At 43.7% G+C, this 19,648-nt stretch overlaps 2 protein-coding genes across 3 annotated transcripts in view; one reads left to right on the top strand and one right to left on the bottom strand.

The window, feature by feature from the left end:
* Positions 1-220: 220 nt before the first annotated feature.
* LOC115314625 (zinc finger protein 708) lies at positions 221-19,338 on the bottom strand. Of its 2 annotated transcripts, XM_040210133.1 has the most exons (7): positions 19,007-19,338; positions 17,304-17,380; positions 11,746-11,932; positions 10,093-10,215; positions 7,102-7,224; positions 6,706-6,825; positions 221-4,045 (listed from the first exon to the last, which is right to left on the bottom strand). In XM_040210133.1, exons 3-7 carry the CDS (start codon positions 11,840-11,842, stop codon positions 2,556-2,558), a joined length of 1,953 nt encoding a protein of 650 aa, XP_040066067.1. In that variant the 5' UTR covers positions 11,843-11,932; positions 17,304-17,380; positions 19,007-19,338; the 3' UTR covers positions 221-2,555. The 2 variants fall into 2 exon arrangements, with proteins under 2 accessions (XP_040066067.1, XP_040066066.1); XM_040210132.1 differs by lacking the exon at positions 17,304-17,380.
* LOC115325902 (zinc finger protein 528) overlaps positions 8,574-19,648 on the top strand; it is a 31,993-nt gene continuing 20,918 nt past the window's right edge. The window contains exons 1-2 of the mRNA XM_042287820.1: positions 8,574-8,634; positions 16,690-16,815. The gene's annotated coding sequence lies outside the window, so the exon portion shown is untranslated. The remainder of the gene's footprint in view (positions 8,635-16,689; positions 16,816-19,648) is intronic.

The following is a 19,648-nucleotide window of genomic DNA, read 5'->3' as shown; positions in this document are numbered from 1 at the left end:
TGCCCTGTACCGAGGTTTTCTTGAATGCCACTAGCTTCGTTCCGTGGCGATCATGTGAATGCAGTTGCAGACGCGGACATCTAGAGGTTATTCTAGATTCTAGAACCCAGGCAATAAGGTAAGAAAACTTGTTTCGCGGCCGACTCGTTGCGATCACGCAACACTCCTGGGGACGTACCATTTCTTCAAACTTTATTCTGTTTGGGTGGGCACACACCAAAGCTGTTGTGCTCAAAGACGTTGACGAGTAATGAAATCAAGAGGATGGTAACAGCTAGTGGTTTCCTGCAATGTTTCATGTCTCGCTTCAAATGTGTAATGAACAGACGCTTTATTGCAGGATGTAAAAGAAAAATCTGTCACCCTCGAACTTCAAAATTGACATGCCCGAGATTGACATGAAACCGAACCCCCAAAGGCCGCCAAGTTCAATTCCATGCGTTTTTTTTCTTTATTGTTTTTTACTTCATACATGGTTTTTTCTGGTATTTGCTCAGAAATTGCATCAACCACTTGTTAAAAAGTGCACACACACCCGAAAATTAACATCAACAAATAATTCTTCAAGATTAAAAAAAAAAAAAATTTAATTATGAAATATTTTATGCAGTGCTAAGTTTGTCTGGATTATGAAAACCTGGAACCTGGAAATCAACCCGGCACCGCTTGAAGCTAAACTATAATTTTATTTTCCGACGTATGTTTCACGTCGGAAAATGTAATTATAGTTTGTCGGACTCCTAGCTACCAGGGGTTCGACTCTCGCAACCCCTGGTAGCTAGAAATGTTTTGCCACTCTCTTGAAACCTGTTCAGCTCGTCTGCACTTGCATTTTGCAGCTTCTCATTCCAAGTTTTCCAGCCTTTCCTGAAAATTTTAACATTATTTTCCTTAGGCATGCTGAATACCCATTTTGTGTTCTCTTGCCCTATGAGAACTAGGGCTTCCAGCCCAAGTACTCTCTAGTTGAGCGTTTCCGCTCGGCATTCACAAGAAAGGAAGGGAAGAACGTCGAACGGCCCTCTACACAATTTTGTAAACAATGACCAGTGTTCTGCCAGAGACAGTCCTGGAGAGTTGTGCCTTCGCCAAAAATAGACAGTTAGGTTGACGTGGAGAACAGATCAGTTACATTCCTTTTTTTTTTTTTGCCTTGGAACCAGTCCTGCAAAAAAAAAAAAATCTCTCTCCAAAATGGGCCTAAAAACGAAGTCTTTTTTAATTCTGTACGATCGTCGAGAAGTGACTGTCACCGACACTGCTGAATGGATGCACTGCGTTACTTGAGCTCTTTCTCAAATAGACTTTTTTGATAACGCTACACGGTGCAGTACATACAATCTATTGCTAAAGTTCTTGCTGAATTTCATCTCAGAGTCCTCTCCGAACATCGGTAATCACATTATTTGTACGCAAGGAATATGCATGCCTTTCGGCCACCTTCTGTTGCAAATTATTTTTCACACCTAAGTACTTTGTCAATCAATTCTTCTGAATGGGCAATGCAATCAAAACATAAAGCAAACATCCTAGTCTAGCGTGTTCTGTCGTGCACACATTCAACAAAAATAGCTTACAGTTGTATGTTTTTTATTTCAAATGTGGTACAATGCCTTCTCAATGGCCTCGGAAAAGTATGTACACCGCGAAATGTAAAAACGGCAGGAAAATTAACAGTCCACACGGTTAGGGTTAGCAGGGATGCCAATGCGAGATCAGCCTCAAACCCAGTGTTTCTTAGAGAGGTGTTCAATTTTGGTCAATGTAGTTGAGAGGGAGCGTTCACGGCTGCTGACTGATGTGGCGTCACAGCTTCCAGCTGGGTAAGCATAATCCAATGAAAAATTTTGGAACCGTTGGATGGGGAAATAGTTTGGTGGGAGCATCTCACCAACTCACAAATAGCAAGAAATGTCTCATTGCCTTTGATGTTCTTCTTCTTGGGGCTCCTTTATCCATCTGCCAATGTCAACTTATGCACAGCAAGGGAACATCAGGTTTACAAAAGAAGCACTGGCTGTCAATGCCTTCCAACTTGAGCTAGCAGACGATCACAATTTCAGCTTGCGACCGATATCACTTTACCACGGCACTTGGCTTGTAGCAGACGATCAGCTTTTTTCACAGTCTTAGCAGACGACATACGGTGATTGCTTTATTTCTACCCGTGAATGACGCTCGATAGGGGATGAACCACAATCTTCGGTTGTGTGAACAGACAAACCATCTATGAACGCTTCTTAATTCGCTCCGTGAGATGCGAATCAATTTTCACACTTGCGGTGACCAAAATCGAACCCCTGGTGGTTAAGTCCCGACTCTACCGAAACGCTTCGTAAGTTTCACGTTCGCTAAGGATTTCAATTTTGAAAATTATTTCATACTTGTTCAAGTCATACTTAATTCAAACTGCCGTCGGGCAGGTTGGACATTTAAAGGAACTTTCCCCATTCCGATAACCTGCTGTCTACTCAAGCCCTGTTTCCATCTTCATATCTGGGGTTACTTCACCCTTATAGCTTCTTTTGTGACTCCAGCTACTCTGCAAAATCCACTTAGGCAAGTGCAGCAGACGCATCATTTGAAGGAACTTTCTTGTTGCATGATACCCGTCGCACATTGCCGGACCTCTTTGTACAGCCGACATCATTCTCTGTGCAGTCCTTGTGAACTTTTTTATGGGCAATCAGCCAACCTTTTCTTACAAATGTTCTGTTGCAGGAAGTACATGAAAATAACTTTCCCACCTTGTGAACCTTTTCGTGATCTGTCAAGTACTGCCTCAGTGGAAATGCTTTAGGACAGCGGGGACATTTAAAGGGCCTTTCATCTGTGTGAAGAATCTTGTGTCTAGTCAAACAAAACTTTGTTCGAAATATTTTAGGGCACAAAGCACATTTAAAGGGCCTCTCCCCACTGTGAATCCTTTCATGATCTCTTAAGTGATCTCTTTTTTTAAACGATTTAGGACAGGTGGTACATTTAAAGCACTTTTCAACTGTGTGAGTCATTGTATGAGCTTTCATACAAAACAATGTTTTAAATATCTGATGGCATTTGGCACACTTAAAGATCCTTTTATTTCTGTCAGTTACCTTAAGAGCAGTCAAATTAGACTTTGTTTGAAACGCCTCAGGGAATGTGACACAGTTAAAGGGTCTCTCATCTGTGCAAATTAGTCTATGACCAGTCAAGTAAGACTTTTTTCTAAATGCTTTAGGGCTTGCAGAGCTTTTGAAGGGTCTTTCACTCACGTGAACTCCTTTATGAGTTCTCAAACCACACTTTAAATGAAATGCTTTAGGGCACAAGAGACATCTAAAAGGTCTTGTTATCACATGAGCAGTCATACGAGACTTTGTCTGAAACACTTTAGCGCATCTGGGGCATTTAAAGGGCCTTTGCTCCATGTGAGACCTTTGATGACTAGGCACATCAGATTTTTCTCTACAAGCTCTGGGGCATTCGGCGCACTGAAAAGGCCTTTCATCTCTATCAGTGCTTTCACAAACATCTACCTCCTTGCAGACGTTGTGGTTGTGGTGCTTCATCAAGTTTTTCCTTGACTTAAATGTCTGTTGATATCTGGTACATTTAATGCGATTTGTGTCTACATGTACATCTTGGTGATGTGTGACGCTGCTTTTTGACGGGGATCGTTTGCCGTAAGTGTCACCTGCGTAGGGCTTTTCATATACATGAATATTTCGGTGGGCAAGCAAGTCAGCCTTCCGCTGAGATATTCGTGAGCAAGTACAGCATTTGAAGTGTGCTTTGGTACCCAAAATGTTTGGATGAGCATGAAAGCCCAGCCTGGTGGGGAATGCCATTTGGCTGTGGCTGCAGGTGAATTGTCGCTCTCCCGTGTGTGTCTTTTCATGTGCAACAACCTTGCTTTTGATGAAACTGGAGAAAGGGCAGAAGCAGCAGTCGTAGCTCTTGGGCTCATCTTGTTCCTCCTGCTGTGGCTGATCACACCTCTCATGGGCAAAAGAGCTGTTGCTCTCCTTGCGGTTGAAACTCAGCCTTTCCACATCAGTTGGCTCTGTTAAAGACACACATCAGATAAATTTTGTTATCTCATAATGGAGCACAAATAGGAAAAGTCACACACAGCTTACAGAAAGAACATTTCGAGATATGCCAGAAGCATGCTGATGTCTGTGCAACTCTGTGCTTGCCCATTTCAAATCATGAAATGCAATCACTGAAGTTTTTTTTAATTACTGGTATTAGTCTAAGAGGAGAAAGCATGAATTCTGCGTGCTTCAATTGGTTTGAATGGGCCACGGTAAGCATACTGCAGAGATTGGAATCCTCGCCAGTAATGTGGAGGCCACACCCTTGGCAATGATAAAATCTGTTTCAAGATATTTTTTTTTTTTTTTGGAATCAGGTTGGTAATTATTTATTTTATGCATCTGTTACAAGGAACTAGGTCTCTGGTTGTTCTGCCTTGCCCAGGTTCATGTATAATACAAAGATGGGCATAAATTGGAATTGCAGCGCCCTTCCATTTCATCTGAAGATGGAGGACCAGCGAAGCTGTTATCTTTACGTCTGGGACGATGTCTAGAGGACGACGTCTAGGACAACCTCAAGTATGACTTCTGGGACGACATAGAGGACAATGCCTAGAACGACCTCTCTGACGACCTCAAGGACTTCTAGGACGACCGCAAGGACGACTTCTAGGATGACCTCAAGGACGACGCCTAGAGGACGACCTCTCGAAAGACTGCTAGGACGAACTCGAGGAGAACGTCTAGGACGACTTCAAGGATGACCTCAAGGACGAAGCCTAGATATGATAACAAGGGATTAGGACCTTGTTGGTTCATACTTGACCCCTCTTTTTGTTTTTATTGATACTCGTCACCACTAAATGGGAGATTTTTGTCAACATGTGAGGACGCATTTTTTCCCAGACCCTAGCGTATAACAGCTTCGCTGTAAAAGTAAAATTTTATCTCGGATCGAATTCAATTTAAACAATGCTATATTGGAATCATTAAAAAAGATTAGACATTTAGAATTCTCTGTAACGCTGAATTGGAGTGCAGCTCTTAAGGAGGAGGGAAGGGTATGAGGGGAGGGTATGTCCCTCCTCCCACTTCCCTCCTAGTCTCCTCCCATTTTAAATTTCCTGCTAAATTTAGCGGAAAAACTTCTCCACTAAATTTAGCAAGGAAATTTTTGCGTAAAATATAGTGGGAAATTTTTCCACAAAATATAGGAAATTTTTTGTGCTAAATGTAGCATAGAAATTTTTTTGCTAAATTTAGAAGGGAACTTTTTTGGCTAAGTTTAATGAGTAATTTTTCTGCTAAATTTAGTGGGGAATTTTTTTTGTAAAATTTAGCAATGATGTTTTTCTGCTAAATGTAGCGTGGAATTTTTTCCGCTAAATTTAGCAAAGAAATTTTTCTGCTAAACTTACTGGGAAAATTTTTCCCGTTAATTTAGAAGGAAAATTTTTAGCTAAACTTAGCAAGAAAATTTTCCCACTAAATTTAGTGGAAAAATTTTCCCGCCAAATTTAACAGAAAATTTTGCCTGCTGCTAACTTTAGCGGGGAAATTTTTCCGCTAAATTTAGCAGGGAAAATTACCCATAATAGAACGCACAGTTACGCCGACGGCGACAGCGATGCCGCTCAAGATGGAAATGGATGCCTAAGTGCTGCGCTCTGAAAGAAGAAGTGGCTCCACGGTGTGGCTTCTAGGAAAAGCATTTCACATAGAAATTGTGCGCAGCAGCTGAACTTCATTTCAATTCAAGGTAAGCTTACCTACGCACAGCGCTATAAAAACCGTTCGGAGCCGCAGTTGGTTCTAACCTTTTGTTACATGAAATTTGAAAGAAAAAAAAAAGAACATCGATCCCCCTATGCACCCGTGAAAACAGTTACAATCAATCCCACTACATCTACTCAGTTTGGCAGCGAGGGAAGAGAAATCTAGCGGTCTAAATGTGGCCCGTGGCTCCCTGATCAGGGTACACCCCCTAAAAATAAACAGAAATATGAGATAAAAAAACTGCTTGAATTTGGGAGACTTGTGCCACCACAGGTGCTGCCATGAGGTACTCTTCTCAACAATGAAGGCATAATATCAAACATTTGTGTGGCTATAAGTATTTTCTACTTTCTACTTGCAATCATCAAAAGAAGGCATCGCCTGGGAAAAACCTAAAGTGTGAATCAACCTCAAGTTTGCTATTCCATACAAACATTAAGCTAATAAAAAAAGATGTAAAAATGAAAGATGTTTACAATACCCTGTAATGCCAAATTAGACCGCAGCACTCGACGACGAAAGGGGACGGTACGGAGAAGAGGGTATGCCCCTCCTTCTCATCCTTACCCTGTCCTCCCCCCTCTCCCCTCCTCCACTCATTCTCCTCCCCCTTCCTCCCTCCTCCCTTCTGACGTCACTCGTAACCCTAGTGACATCACTTGTGACCCTAGTGACGTCACTCGTGAAGGCCTCGTAAAGGTCGTGACCTTCACTGTGAAGATTGTGACCCTCGTCGTGACCTTCACAAGTGACATCACTTGTAACGCCACTCATGGCCCTCGTGACCTCATTATGGGAAATGTCCCATAATGCAGCGTGCGGTGACGCCGACGGCAATGGCGACGCCACTCAAGTTGCATCTTTGTTGTTCAGGCAAAGGTTGGCCAGTGGGGCCTTTACAGCTTACCTTCCTTGACTGCAGTGATACTGTCCCCGTGTGATTCCAGTTGCAGTGGACATTCAGACATACTGCTGCCATCGTCAGGTAGAATGCTTTCAGCCAAAGTAGGCGGTACATCCTCTGGCTCTGTTGGGAAAGGCAGCGCACGAATGTTGCTGCGAGTCATTTCAGAAGTAAAGTGACTGTACAGGGTGGGGCCAGTGTTTGAGAACACACATTTGGCATGTAAAAAGTCACAGGGTCTCTCATGTTATCCCCAAGACGACTTGAAGGCGCGAGCCGAAGCGCTGATGCATTAAAGACAGAGACATGATTTACTTAATTCACTTTGATTCCTCTTAATTCGCTTTATAGTCCTTCTCAGTTGAGACAGAGTTGACCAGTGGGCTTTTTATAGCTCACCTTCCTTGACTGAAATGCCACCGGCCCTGTACCCCTCCAGCTGCAGTGGAAATTCGGACATGTCGCCGCAGTTGTAAGAGTGCACGCTGTCATCCGCCGAAGTAGACGGTGCATCCTCTGGCTCTGTTGCAGAAGTCAGAGCACAAGTGTTGCTCCCAGTCAGGTCAGAAGCAAAGCCACAGCTGCCAGTAAGAACAAAACATTGCAACAGCTCTATAATGATAGTAGCCTGCATCTACAAAAAAATGAAATACCTCAGCTGTGTGACTAGACAGCTAAGTGAATCTACCCTTTGCAGGTTATGCGTGGAAAGGAGTGACAGCAATCAGAAAACAATATGGACAGCAGAAAGCAGCATTACAATTAGAGATGCCGCAAACTATTTTCGAACCTGAGGTTTGAAGGTCGAACTAGAGGGTTTGCAAGGTTCGAGAAGTTTCGCTTTGTCGAACTTTTGCGTTTATAATTTGTATCATTTTGAAATTCCGAACTTCTTATATTCGAAAATTTGAATATTTCAAACTTATTGCATTAAGAGATTTGCAATTCACCAACTTTTGAACATACTAAATTTAAAAATTCAAACATTTTCGAACTTGTTTCCTGAAAAGTTAGAAAAGTATCATACTTTCGAACCTGCTATCTTGACAAGTTCGACGAATTGCGAATCTCATAAGGATTCAAAATATTGCGCCAAAGCTTTTATTCGTTGTTCCTAGGCGGAGCCACCACACGAGTTCTTGCCTATCTTGCCTATTGTTGGCAAGCCCCGACTGGCGACTGCCCCGACTTCGTGGCTGCGTGTAGCGACACTTTCTGACCTTTTCGGCGAAGATAACGATCAAGCGTGGAGCAGGCTGACATACATGCAGTCATTATGATCCCATTAAAGGAACCAGGAAGCAGACTCTCAAGATAATGAATCGTTCCTCTACTGAGTTGTCTTGGGTGACTGAGGTAATATGTGCTCATTTTACATCCGTCCTTAGGGGAAATATCTGCAATGACTGTACTGTTTCTTTTCGTACGTTTTTCTTATCATTCCACAAAAAAGCTGCCTTCAGAAAGTGAAGGTCTCGCAACCTAATTACACGTTTTACCTGTGATGGTTTTAGATCATATTAAAAATATTATTCAGAATTTAAAAAAAAAATTGCAAGAAGTATATGAATGCCTATAAATAATTTTCTTTTGCAGTTCAACACACAAGAATGTGAACTCTTGTAAGGGCTCTAAAAATACAGAATACATGGATGCAAACAAGTGTGGCCACGAAGGAGGAAAATATTGCAGGTTAAAAAGCCTAGCAATTCGACCAAACTAAATGGCCCGAGCGTTACCAGTTTGTCGAAAAATGAAAAAAGAAAATGTTAAAAACTTTTAATTAAGATGCCCAGTTTTTCGGTAAATACTTTGGGGTCACCTTGTAGCTGACCTTTATGCGCCCAGCTCTCAAGATGGCACCTGACAGAAGCTCTTTATCAGCTATGCGGTCTACACATCTTTAAAAGAAAGGTGCTATCTCGAAAGTTTGTGTGTACGGCGTGTGTTTTCCTCGCTTTCTCGGGCAAAACACACCAGCATGCCGGGCTGTGGGGCAGTATTCGCTGGGCTGTTGCTTGGAACAGGGTGACTTCATGTGCGCTTTGCTTAGTGTGATGAAATCTGACCATTTTGTGCCCGACGCTTATTTTTTTGTTTCCTTAGCACGAGCTAGCGCATCTGCTGGCCGGCACGAGCTCTTGGCATTGACAAATGACATTAACAGTGCTGGGGCGGTAGTTTGTAACTGGCTCTTTGCATTTTTCTCGAAAGCGCGTGCTCTCGGCATTGAGTACTACAATATCATCACGCAACCGCTGAGAGAAGCTTCGCCTTCAGCACCAGCTTGCTGACTTCCTCGGTGCTTTGGCTGTGCGTGCACGCTTGTGTTGGCAAGGGCAGAAAAATTGCACTGAAGGTGGAGCAGTGAATGGAGTATATCTGGGGCACCCTTCTCCCGAATGGACGGCGCGCGAGTTACAACGTGGAGAAGGCTTCCGACTCTCGAGCACTGCCAATCGCCGCTCCATCGAAGGAAAACGCGCACAGACAGACAGCAGTACAAAGCAGTCGAGATGAGAACCAAATTTCATGACCAGTGTTTGGGTATGTGCATTTAGGTTAACTGTACGCTGTCCAGTGTACATACAAAACCTTGTTTATGTTTGAAAAGTAGTTTACAGATAAATAAGGTCCGGATGCGTCCGGGGAACCTGTTGAACCGCGTTTTTGAAGCCTCGAGTTTAGTCGTTGAGTACTCCTTGAGCTTTCGCTGTGTCGGGTTCTGTGTCGATTCTATTCTTGCCCGTGGCCCAGTATTTTCTCTGTTCCGCAATCCATGGACCTCCAGAGAAATAGCCTCCTTTAAAATGAGCGCTGTCTTTCCCACCAGCCAGAAGTTGTGGCCGGTATCAAGTAGTACCGAAAAAGCGAACACTAAATGAATGTTATGGCACATGTAAGATACATAGTAAAATTTCCGGAGCTCTGCTCACAATATTTACAGAAACTCCAGTTTTCCTGAAGTTCGAAGGCTTCAACTTTGCAAACTTAGGCTCCGAAAAAGTTTGATCTGTTTGAAGTTTTCGAACCTGAAGCTCAAACATATTCGAAATTATTGAATTTTGCGATACTGAATCATACAAAAATTTAATCCATTGAATTTTGTGAACCTCAATCCTAAAAAAAGTCTAAACCGTCGAGTTCGAAATTTTAAAACTTCAATGACTTCAAACTTTAAGACTTCAAATCCAGGCAGTTTCGAAAGTTCCGAACTTTGAGAAATCAAACCCCTGGGAGCTTCGAAAAGTTCAAAAGCTGTTGAATTCTAACTTCGGGAGGTTCGCGACATCCCTAATTACAATGCATCCTTCCTGTTTCAATGTTTAACTACCATCGGTTGTCGCTGCAACCCATGGAGCAGGCAGTAGTGGTGCAAGAGGAACTTGCCTTTCTTCACAATTACGGATGTGGTTTGGACCACACAAATGTGCCCGTGGGAAATGAAGGGATCACCCACGTCTCCACAATGCCAGGCCGAGGAAGTCGAAACGGCAGGCTCTTCATCTTGCTCTGCGAGAGGCAGGTTGGAAAATAAATATGAAGGTGTCTTGAATTGTCATTTGAATCGCATCGATTCGACTGCAATGATTTAAATCATACTTCCCCCCGAAACAATCCCAAATATATTTTCTATTTATTGTTTGTTTATCATCTTATGCTTTCCATGGCCATTTATTTTATATTTAAAGCGAGGAATCGATGAGGCAAGAAAGGTTTATATCAGGAAGTCATTCTTAAAGGGGCACTCACACCCCAAAAGTCGTATTTTTTTTTATTGTCTAAAACAATGCAAGTTGTAGTCATAGACACACACAAAAAAAACGCATTGCGAAAAAAAATATTTTGCGCGTGCGTGCGCCTTTTTATTTTTGGCGCTCTTCTCCCCCGCTGCTCAGCTCCTTGCTTCTTTTACACGGCGACATCAAAAATAAAAAAATTTAGAAGCTTTGTAGGCGACATTTCTATAATATTTCATAACGGCAATCGTAAAACATGTTTTTAATGCAATTGCAAACGCACGACGACCCCTCTTTTTGAAATACCAAAAATCAGAGTCCGGTGTGATGTCGCTCCCTGGATTTGTATCCTCTCTCGGAAAACTTGGTGGCGCTTGAGCAGAGGATGATCGGCAAGTTGGGGAAGAAACCGGTTTTTTCTCGCGCCGGCTCCCTTCTATCACGCCTCCTCACCTCCTCCTCGCTTTGGGTCGCGGTGGCAACAGTGCTTTGCTTCGTAGCGTGGAGCGGAGGTCCGAAAGAAAGTCGACTCGCAGGAGACCGCAAAATTTGACTCACTGCAGTGCCGCGGATCGCGCGAGAACTTCAAGTTTGGCATTTTGAAATTGTATTTTTAATTCACAAATACTGAATTCCCAAGTTTCGAATTTTGAGGGTAATGTACCGGCATTGTTTTCAATCGTTTTGGATAATAAAAAAAAAAATATGATTTTGATGTGTCAGTGCCCCTTTAAGAACACATCTGGTAACGAAAATCTACATTTTTTTACCTAAAGTGATTCAGATCATATAAATCTGATTTAAATTATAGATATCTTAAATAAATCAAATAGATTTGATTAATCTAATTTTTATAAATCATGATTATTTTTTGTTTTTTTTGTTAGAGGTAATGCAAAAGAAATTTGCAATGGTGCTCAATGTTTGATGCTCAGAACAGGCAAGGAGTTGTAAGCTCATTTAACACTGTCCGGGAGATTATAATTTCTTCTTTGTCCTATTCACTCTGTCTTGTGCTTTACGAATGCACAGCGACAATCCATATCCCCCACTTGCTCTCCCCCCATTGCCAATGAAGGTCCCTCAAGCTATGCTTCTGCATTTGGACGGTCTTCCAAGTGAAATACCTTGGTAGAGACAAAAAAAAATGTTAACAAGTGTAGAAAGTTGGGCAAGCTGGTGATTCATAGTGATTAAAAAGCGCAACAAGACGACGGACACAGAAACTGTGTCTTTGTCTTCTTCTGTGTCCGTCGTCTTGTTGCGCTTTTTAATCATTTAAAAAAATGTTAGCTTGGCTTACCTTTTTTAACTTCAAAAGTGCCGTTCCACTTCCCCTCCAAAGGAAGACAGGAAGCGAGCATTCCGCCATGGTTCTCCAAGTGTGCGCCTTCATCCATTGGAGATGTGGGTACCTCCTCTGGCACTGTTCACCGGGGCAGCACAAAAGTGATGCCCGACAGCTTGGCAAGGACCATGTGCCTCTTTTCCTGTCGAAAAACAACAACAGCAAAAAATGCAAGAGCCTCAAAAAAAAAAAAAAATTAGCTTCAAAAAGAAGAAAGCCAAATTAAGCAAAATGTCAGAAAAATATTTTGGGAGCTATGCGATGTGGGTCAAACGCTTTCCCTGCCAACGGTTACGTCAGCATTGAGTTGCGCTTGTGTAGTGTCCCCGCAGCCTGTACAAGCAACTTCAATGTGAAAAATTGGTCTTGCAGCGGTTACTAAGGTACAGTTCAACAGCGTGGGTTCCAGCACTAAGGTCGAACATACGCCGCTCCCAGCATGAACAGGTGGCTTTTGCGGACACTTTTGTGGTACAAAAAATGTTGGCTACTTCCTGTATTCCTGGGACCAGAAGCGAAGCCATGGCGATTTGTTCCCAGGCGTGCCATTTTGCAAACTTGCCGTGTGGGCAGTCCCCTTTACCAAAGATGAGAATTTAGTTCACGTCGCAGTGATCGAGTTTGTAGGAGTCGACAAAAGCGGTTATGCCAGCCATTCCGGTTATGGTAAGCTGGTTGTTCGGGTCTGTTTCAATCACAAGTAGTGCCGACATTGCGCCACAGGGACACTATCATGAAGTAAACGACGCTGGAAGGACGTCGTTTATTCCCATCTTTCTTCTGGTCCAGAACCACGCGCTCCGAAACATGTCGAGCTCTCCCATTGGCTGTTCATGTTGCCGAAGAAGCTGTCGCCACAGCAACAGCCCACCCTGGCGAGGATCGGGTACTTGTGGGACACCAGAAGTTCTCGTTTTTCCCACGCTTCCATTCTCTCACTTACAAATACGTTTGGGAATACCGATTTCAGAACTCCTCACGATGAGCATAACTTAGGAATTTATTAGCAAAAATGTCTTTCTGGTTAGCATTTCTGTGTGCCTCAACTTTGGACAGTAAATAGAGTTATTATAATGTTCACTAGAGGTTCAACTGGTGCTAATGTCTATGCAAAGCAGACAGCAACTAGTCGACTACTTTTTCAGTGCTCCTGTGCATTCTTATCGAAAAAAGCACACGCATTTTGTCTCTTCGCCGGAGAATAACAGGTATCACCTTTGTTACTGGGGTCGTAGCGAATAGTAGCTAACTTCATTAATATTATAAAAGTGTAACTGCTTTAGTTACTGTATTTTCCTTCATCAATGAACAATGTTAAACTTCACTATATTTCAGGCCCAAAACCTGCATTCTATAGCAGGTGTGTAAAAAGGAGCAACGATTCTAAGCAAACTAACAATCAAAAGGAATGAAGAGTCTGTTCAAGGCTCACCAGCATTGTGGTGATGCTTATCTATTGCTAATATGCCAGTTAAGTTACTATATGAAAATGACCCTGTCGTGCACCTTTACGATGGAGTGGATAAAAATATTCAAAACGTAGAGAATGAAGCATGTGGGCTATGAAAGGTGCTTCTTTTTATTACTTCCTGTGCCGGGCAGCTTCTAGCGGGCACCTGTGCTCTGGCTTCTATTTTAAAAGATTTAAAGCATGTGGGTGATGCTTTGAACGCAGAACAAGCATCTTTGCACATATGCACGAGCAGCGAGAATAAAACAATACTCATTTATTGCCTGCAAATCAAACAATATTAATTAGCCTTCACATTATGTTGATTGTGTGCATGCAGAGCGAGTTAAGGCCGGTTCAGACACTTGCGTTTGAGTGCGTTTCACTGCGTTACGTCGAGAACCGCAAGCGAGTCACCGGCACATCTGTGCTTCGTATAAAGCGTGGAATCCAATTCAAGGAATAAGCTTGGCATGTGGTATAAGCAGCAGGGATGTCCTGGTTTCTTGCAGCCGCAACGCAGTGAAATGCAGTGAAACGCAACTGTCTGAACCAGGCTTTACTGCTCCAGTGCTACTGCATTGTTCTTGCCCTCTCTTGGTTTTCCAGGTATCCTTTGTTCGTTTGACACGTAAATCCCCCATGTAGAAAACTGCTGACGCCGTGTTTGAGCTAATGATGTTGTCCGACAGTGCACATAAATGCATGTATGAAGCATTCTTTAAAGGGATACTACAACGAAATTTCGGCGCTCATTTTTTGGTCTTTGTGTGTTCAAAGGAGCGGTATCACATAGAGCATACCAATATCTTGTTAAAAAAATCTCGAAAACGAATTTTAAAACAAATTAAATGATTAGCAAAGAGCACCTGGTGGATGTCGCTAACGTCTCGTTTGTAATGCCCGTCTAGGAACCTTGACAGCTAGTGATGGTGAGTGCCTCACCTCCGGCCACAACGAGAGAAGAGGGGAAGGAGGAACTCCCCTCTTCCCGAGAATCCCTTTTGTGTGTCGCAGAAGTCGCTATTGTCCCCCTACAAGATTATAGAAGATTCACCCGTCACTCGAAATTCGTACAAAAGCAGCCGCTTCGGTGGCTGGAACGACTAGGCCATCCTCTCGACGTCAGCCTCGCCGTAGCTTTGCTCGTCCCAAGACGACCTACGTCACGATTGCATTGGACGTCACGTGGTCTCCGCTGGGCCTTCTCCGAGCGCTTGCTAGAGTGGGTCTACAGCCACCACGCTCAAAATACAAATGTGCGATTGTCATTTACGGATATTGTGGATCATATTCAACCTATTTTTGAACACGACGGGAATATTACAAATTTCGGTGAAGTATCCCTTTAATGCAAGGAACTTGGAAGAAAAACACGGCAACCGACCAATATTTTCATTTATGTGATTGAGAAATGTTCCAAGCTATTTACTATGTTATAATTATTTGCAATGTTTGCTCTTATAATCAAGTGCAAAGAAGAAATGCACCCACTTCTCCCCATAGAAATGCATTACCGAAAGTCTCTTTTTGACTGCTTGCTGTCCGCCTCAGTTTGTAACAGTTGTGCCTTCCATCGCAGTCAGGCCCTCTTCAAATATTTATATCATACAAACTGGAAAACCAGAAAAAATGAAGAGTCGGCCATCTATCCGAACCCATTTGGTCTGTAGCCTAGTCCCTAGAAAATCTCGAAGGGTGACAGTGCCGAAATGATGAATCTCTCAGCAAAGCTCACTTATTTTTGTGCAGGTTTAGAGGGTATTTACATGTCCGCTGCGACGACAGACAAGAAATGCTGACACCGAAAGCCCTACAAAGTGTCACCCGCAAATCGGATATCACCAGCCTCACCAATCACACGCCGTGCGGATCGTACACTAGACAGCTGCTGTGAACCGTTTACGAGTCGCAGATGGATGGATGGATGGATGAATCCGGCTGAGCCCTTTGGATCGGGCGGTAGCGTATGCCACCTAGTCATTTTGTTTTATCATTTAAGCTTAGTATGTGTAAGCTTAGTATGTGTAAGCTTAGTATGTGTAGCTTAGTATGTGTAGCTTAGTAAGCTTAGTATGTGTAAATGTGAAAACTATATTCACTCTGCATTGAAAAGAAAGTGAAGCTATAAAACCCCCTTGCCATCAGTTAATAAGAAAATACCTAGTTTTCTCTCGCTTTCTGCCACAATTCACTTAATGTTTGCTTGGTAATCTCTACTGTCTTGAAATCCACCCTTCCTTCGCCGTCTCTAAAACCCAATGACTTTATTAAATCTATGTTGTCTTCGGTAGGCATAGGGTGAAGCCCTTTACAGTAGAGTATCAAGTGCTCAGCCGTCTCGTCCTCCTCTCCACAAACAGCGCACACTATATCCATTTCCTGGTACTTTGCTCTGTGTTCTGGTGCGCAAAACACCCATTCTCACCTCAAACAACAATGAGCCTCCCCTAGAATTGTCATAAATGCTTTCTTTGGCAATAACTGTTTTGTTTAATCTATAGCTTTCCAGAGCTGTCTTTGTCTGCATTCCCTCTAGCCACCAATCTCTTTCTGTGGCCTTAACCTTCTTCTTAACTGAGACCTGCTCTTCCGTAACTCCACTATAGCCTCAAAACTTTCCTCTTTATTTCCTAGTGCGCTGTCTTCACTTTGTGTCTATACTCCTTATGTATAAAGAGCTGAAAATCTTTCGTGCCCATTGCTCCCCATCCATTTGCCTCAACCGATCCTCAAATTCTATCTTGCTCACAGCTTCCCTGCCCTCAAATGACACCCATCCCATGTCTCCTTGTACTCCCTAGTTTGGCATTTTGCAATCTGCCCCCAAAGCCAGACTATCTACCCCACACTGTTTTACTTCTAGTCTTGCATGCACTTCGGATTTCATGAATAGCACTGCATTTCCAAAAGTCAAGCCAAGCACCATGACCCCTTTCCAAATCTCTCTCACCAGTTCATACCTGTTGTAATTACAAAGTGCTCTATTTTTCATTACAGCTGCATTTCTGTTGCCCTGACCTATTATATACTTTTCATGCTCTCTGAGATATTCTGCACCATCACATATCCATACTCCTAGATACTTGCATTTACTAGCTGTCTCAACTGTAATATTCTGTATCTTCAGCCTCTCAACTTCATCATTGTTAAAAATCATGACTGATCTTTTACTACTGAATTCTAAACCTAATTCCTCTCCTTCCCTACCACAGATGCTCATTAATTCCTGCAATTCTGTCCTGTTGTTAGCCATTAGTACGATATCATCCGCATACATCAATCCCAGTCAGGGGCGGATCTAGAGGGGGGGTCCGGATGTCCTGACCCCCCTCTTGATTTCTGCATGTGTAAAATGCAGGGCGTGAAACGAGGGAAAAGGGGAGGGGTTTTCTGAACATTTGGTACGCTGACCAACACCTAACCCCCCGCCCCCCCCCCCCCCTCAGAAAATTCCTGCATCCGCCCCTGATCCCAGTAAGGAAGCTGAAAAGCCTCTGCCGAGTGCCCCCAACGGCAAAGCGAGGAACTTCATCGGCCACAGCCTCTCCCACAAGAAACCACTCAGCGGGCAGGTCAGTATTAGTGTGTCTCGCTTAGGTGAGCCTTTTTGCTGGGAGGGAGGGGGAGGGGGAGGGTATTTTCTGGTGAGGTTCTCTCCACCGTAAGCCCCAGGCAGAGAATTCGGAGACAGAACTTTTTTCCACTGCATTGCGGCAAGAGTAATGCTATATGCACTCTGGAGTGCAGCTCGGCCGGAAATTGCTATACGCACTATGTTTGTCTCGTATAAAACGAATGGTCACAACGAGTTTTCTAAGCGGTGGCATAGCATAGGGGTTAAGGTGTCCGCTTCGTACACAAGTGGACGAAGCGGCGATATTAGTGCGTAGTGCATATAGCATCCGTCGGCGAGGTATATGGGTGTTGTAAACTGCATGCTGTTAACTCGGCAGTCGGACACGCTGCACTATAAAAAGAGTTCGCAAAGGAGAGGTGGAGCGAGTCACGAAAGGTTATTACCACTATTAAATAGGAATGGGCACGTGTTCTTTGCTCTCACCTGCGGCTGTTGACTGCTGGAACAGAGGATGGTGTGGATACGCGGTAGGGACGCGCCACTCGACGAGCCCTTTCCACCTGATGCAAGCACATTTATGCAAGAGTAAAGCTATATGCACTATGTAGTGCACTTCGGCCGGAAATGGCTATACGCACCACGCGAAACTCATTTAAATTGAATGGTTACAACGGGTTTTTTAGGCTTTTAAAGGATGAGAAGTTTTCAAAAGGTGGTTCATTAATTCTGTCAGAGAGCCTTAAAAATAGTAATATGCATATTTTTGCAATGTGGGACAGTTTTAAGCAAGAGGTAAAAAACTTGGCAATTAAATGCTGTACAACAATATCTTATGGAAACAAACAGGAACAGCGCGAACTCCATCAAACTCTCGTTATTCCACGAGATGGAAAGCATCAATCCCGGTTTTCACAACGATGACATCAATGTTACCAGAGCACAGCTTCAAAAATTCGAAGCAGAAAGATACGTTCTCGCACAAAAAAGTTTTTGCTTGGCGAGCAACCCACCAAACGATCCTTGGATGACGAGAGGCGATATGCCCTATCGAAAGAAATATTAGAAATAGATCAAGAAGGTATAACTATCAAGGAGCCAACCTTGATTGCTAAAGCAGGCGTAGGCGGGATTTATGACTTTTCGAGTCCGGCAGAGAAATAAACAGGAGACCAAGTCGATGCCAGGTCCAAAGGGAAAACTCCTCCCACCCTTCTCCACTTTAGAAGAGCGAACGCTGGAGAGGAGGTCGGCTCCTCTTTAGCGTTCGCTCTGCTAAAGTGGAAAGGGGTGGGAGGAGTTTTCCCTGAATTCTTGAACCCGTCGCGGGCTACATGAAGACATAGGGGTTCGCAAAGTGGATGAGATTAGATCAAGGAGGGTAAGAGGGTAGGAGGGCATGACGTCAGTCGCGTAGCCTCCAAGGGCCATGCTCCCTTGACGCCTCGCCTCTTTCTCATTTTCCTCCTTACCTCCTTCACTTATCAGGCCAACGTGACCGCGTCACGTGACCGTAGCTAGTCTTCGTCTATTCTTCAATCTGATAAAACCTACCGGACGGAGCGCACGCAAGCTGCAAGGAATCCTTCTAGAATCAACCATCCATCTCGCACGTGACATGTCACGCGCACCAATAGTCAGAGAGATCTACGGTCACGTTGGCCACAACATCGTTTTAGCTTCACCAATATTGCAACGTGCCCTCTCCTATAGAGCCTAAAGGCCCGTTCACACTCTTGCGACTGCTTGCGACCTCTTAAACCTGGGTTCCTTTAAACTTCTTAAACCAGAGAACACACTGGCGCCATCTTTTGGGAAGCAGTGTAAACTCGGCGGTACGGCATATTATTTTTTATTTCTCGCGCAATATCCTTTCTTTTTTGGCTCGAAAAACTTTTGTCAATGTTATAAACGAGCCTTTCTATGCGTATTACGCACATTTGACCTCGGAAATCCCGCAAAACCTTCGCTTTTGTGAAATGCAGTTCTAGGGTCACCGCATAGATGGCGCCACAATGTCAGTGTATTCCCTCATTCTAGAAACATTTAAGAAGTTGTAAGAGATCTCGTCTCTCTCAGTCGTACTCGGTCGCAAGAGTGCGAACGGGCCTTTATAGAACTTACAACCTCCTTGGATTAGATGCAACAAGCGCGCCAGCCCAGAGATGGGTGCTTTAATGTGCTCTCACCTGCGGGAGGATGGTCTGGGTTCGCGGCAGCACCGGACTGTTTCCGCCCAATCACGTAAGCACGTTCGTGAAGCAGCACGGACTCGAGGAACGCAACCACGCGAGAAAGCACCAACCCAAAACCAAAACAACGACAATGGATTGGATTGTCTTGTTTTAGTAATATTCATAGTCCGATTTGGGAATTTTAGAGCGTGAAAGCTGGTGAAAGGAAAGGTGCGTAAACACATGGCAGCATAAACACGCTAGACCATATTTGGAGGTTTTCTTTTTATTTTCTAGGAAAATAAAGTATTTTCAACCCTTCAATAGAAGGCGAGAACAGTCACGTAGAGACTTGCTTGTTTTCTGTTTTTATTGTTTGTTTTCCTGGGGGGATTGGTCGGGTTGGCCAGCAGACGCTCTCGCGTACGGGCTTCGCCTATCTGCTCCAGAGCCGTATATCGCCTCGCACGCCCCCCAGGACAAAGTCTGCTCTTTGTGCTAATAAAGATTATTATTATTATTATTACTGGATGTTCCTAGCAGGGGGTAGAGGGAAATTTGGTTTGATTTTGAAAGCATGAAAACAAGACGATCCAATCCGGCGTGATCAGCTCTGCTCGTCTGCTCCCTCTGCTCTGCGGGCTTCTGCGCTCTACT

Source organism: Ixodes scapularis, unplaced genomic scaffold (assembly GCF_016920785.2).
Source record: "Ixodes scapularis isolate PalLabHiFi unplaced genomic scaffold, ASM1692078v2 PGA_scaffold10__122_contigs__length_95168666, whole genome shotgun sequence".
NCBI lineage: Eukaryota > Metazoa > Arthropoda > Arachnida > Ixodida > Ixodidae > Ixodes > Ixodes scapularis.
The sequence above is the reverse complement of the archived record's forward strand: the minus strand, read 5'-3'. Positions and strand labels throughout refer to the sequence as shown.

Excerpts from the sequence above, each read along its gene's own strand:
- LOC115314625 (XM_040210133.1), bottom strand. The coding sequence starts at position 11,842 with ATGGATGAAGGCGCACACTTGGAGAACCATGGCGGAATGCTCGCTTCC. Across the intron at positions 7,225-10,092 it reads ATCCGTAATTGTGAAGAAAG|AGCCAGAGGATGCACCGTCT; the intron begins GCAAGTTCCTCT and ends CTTCTGCAACAG. Across the intron at positions 4,046-6,705 it reads TATCACTGCAGTCAAGGAAG|AGCCAACTGATGTGGAAAGG; the intron begins GTAAGCTGTAAA and ends TGTCTTTAACAG.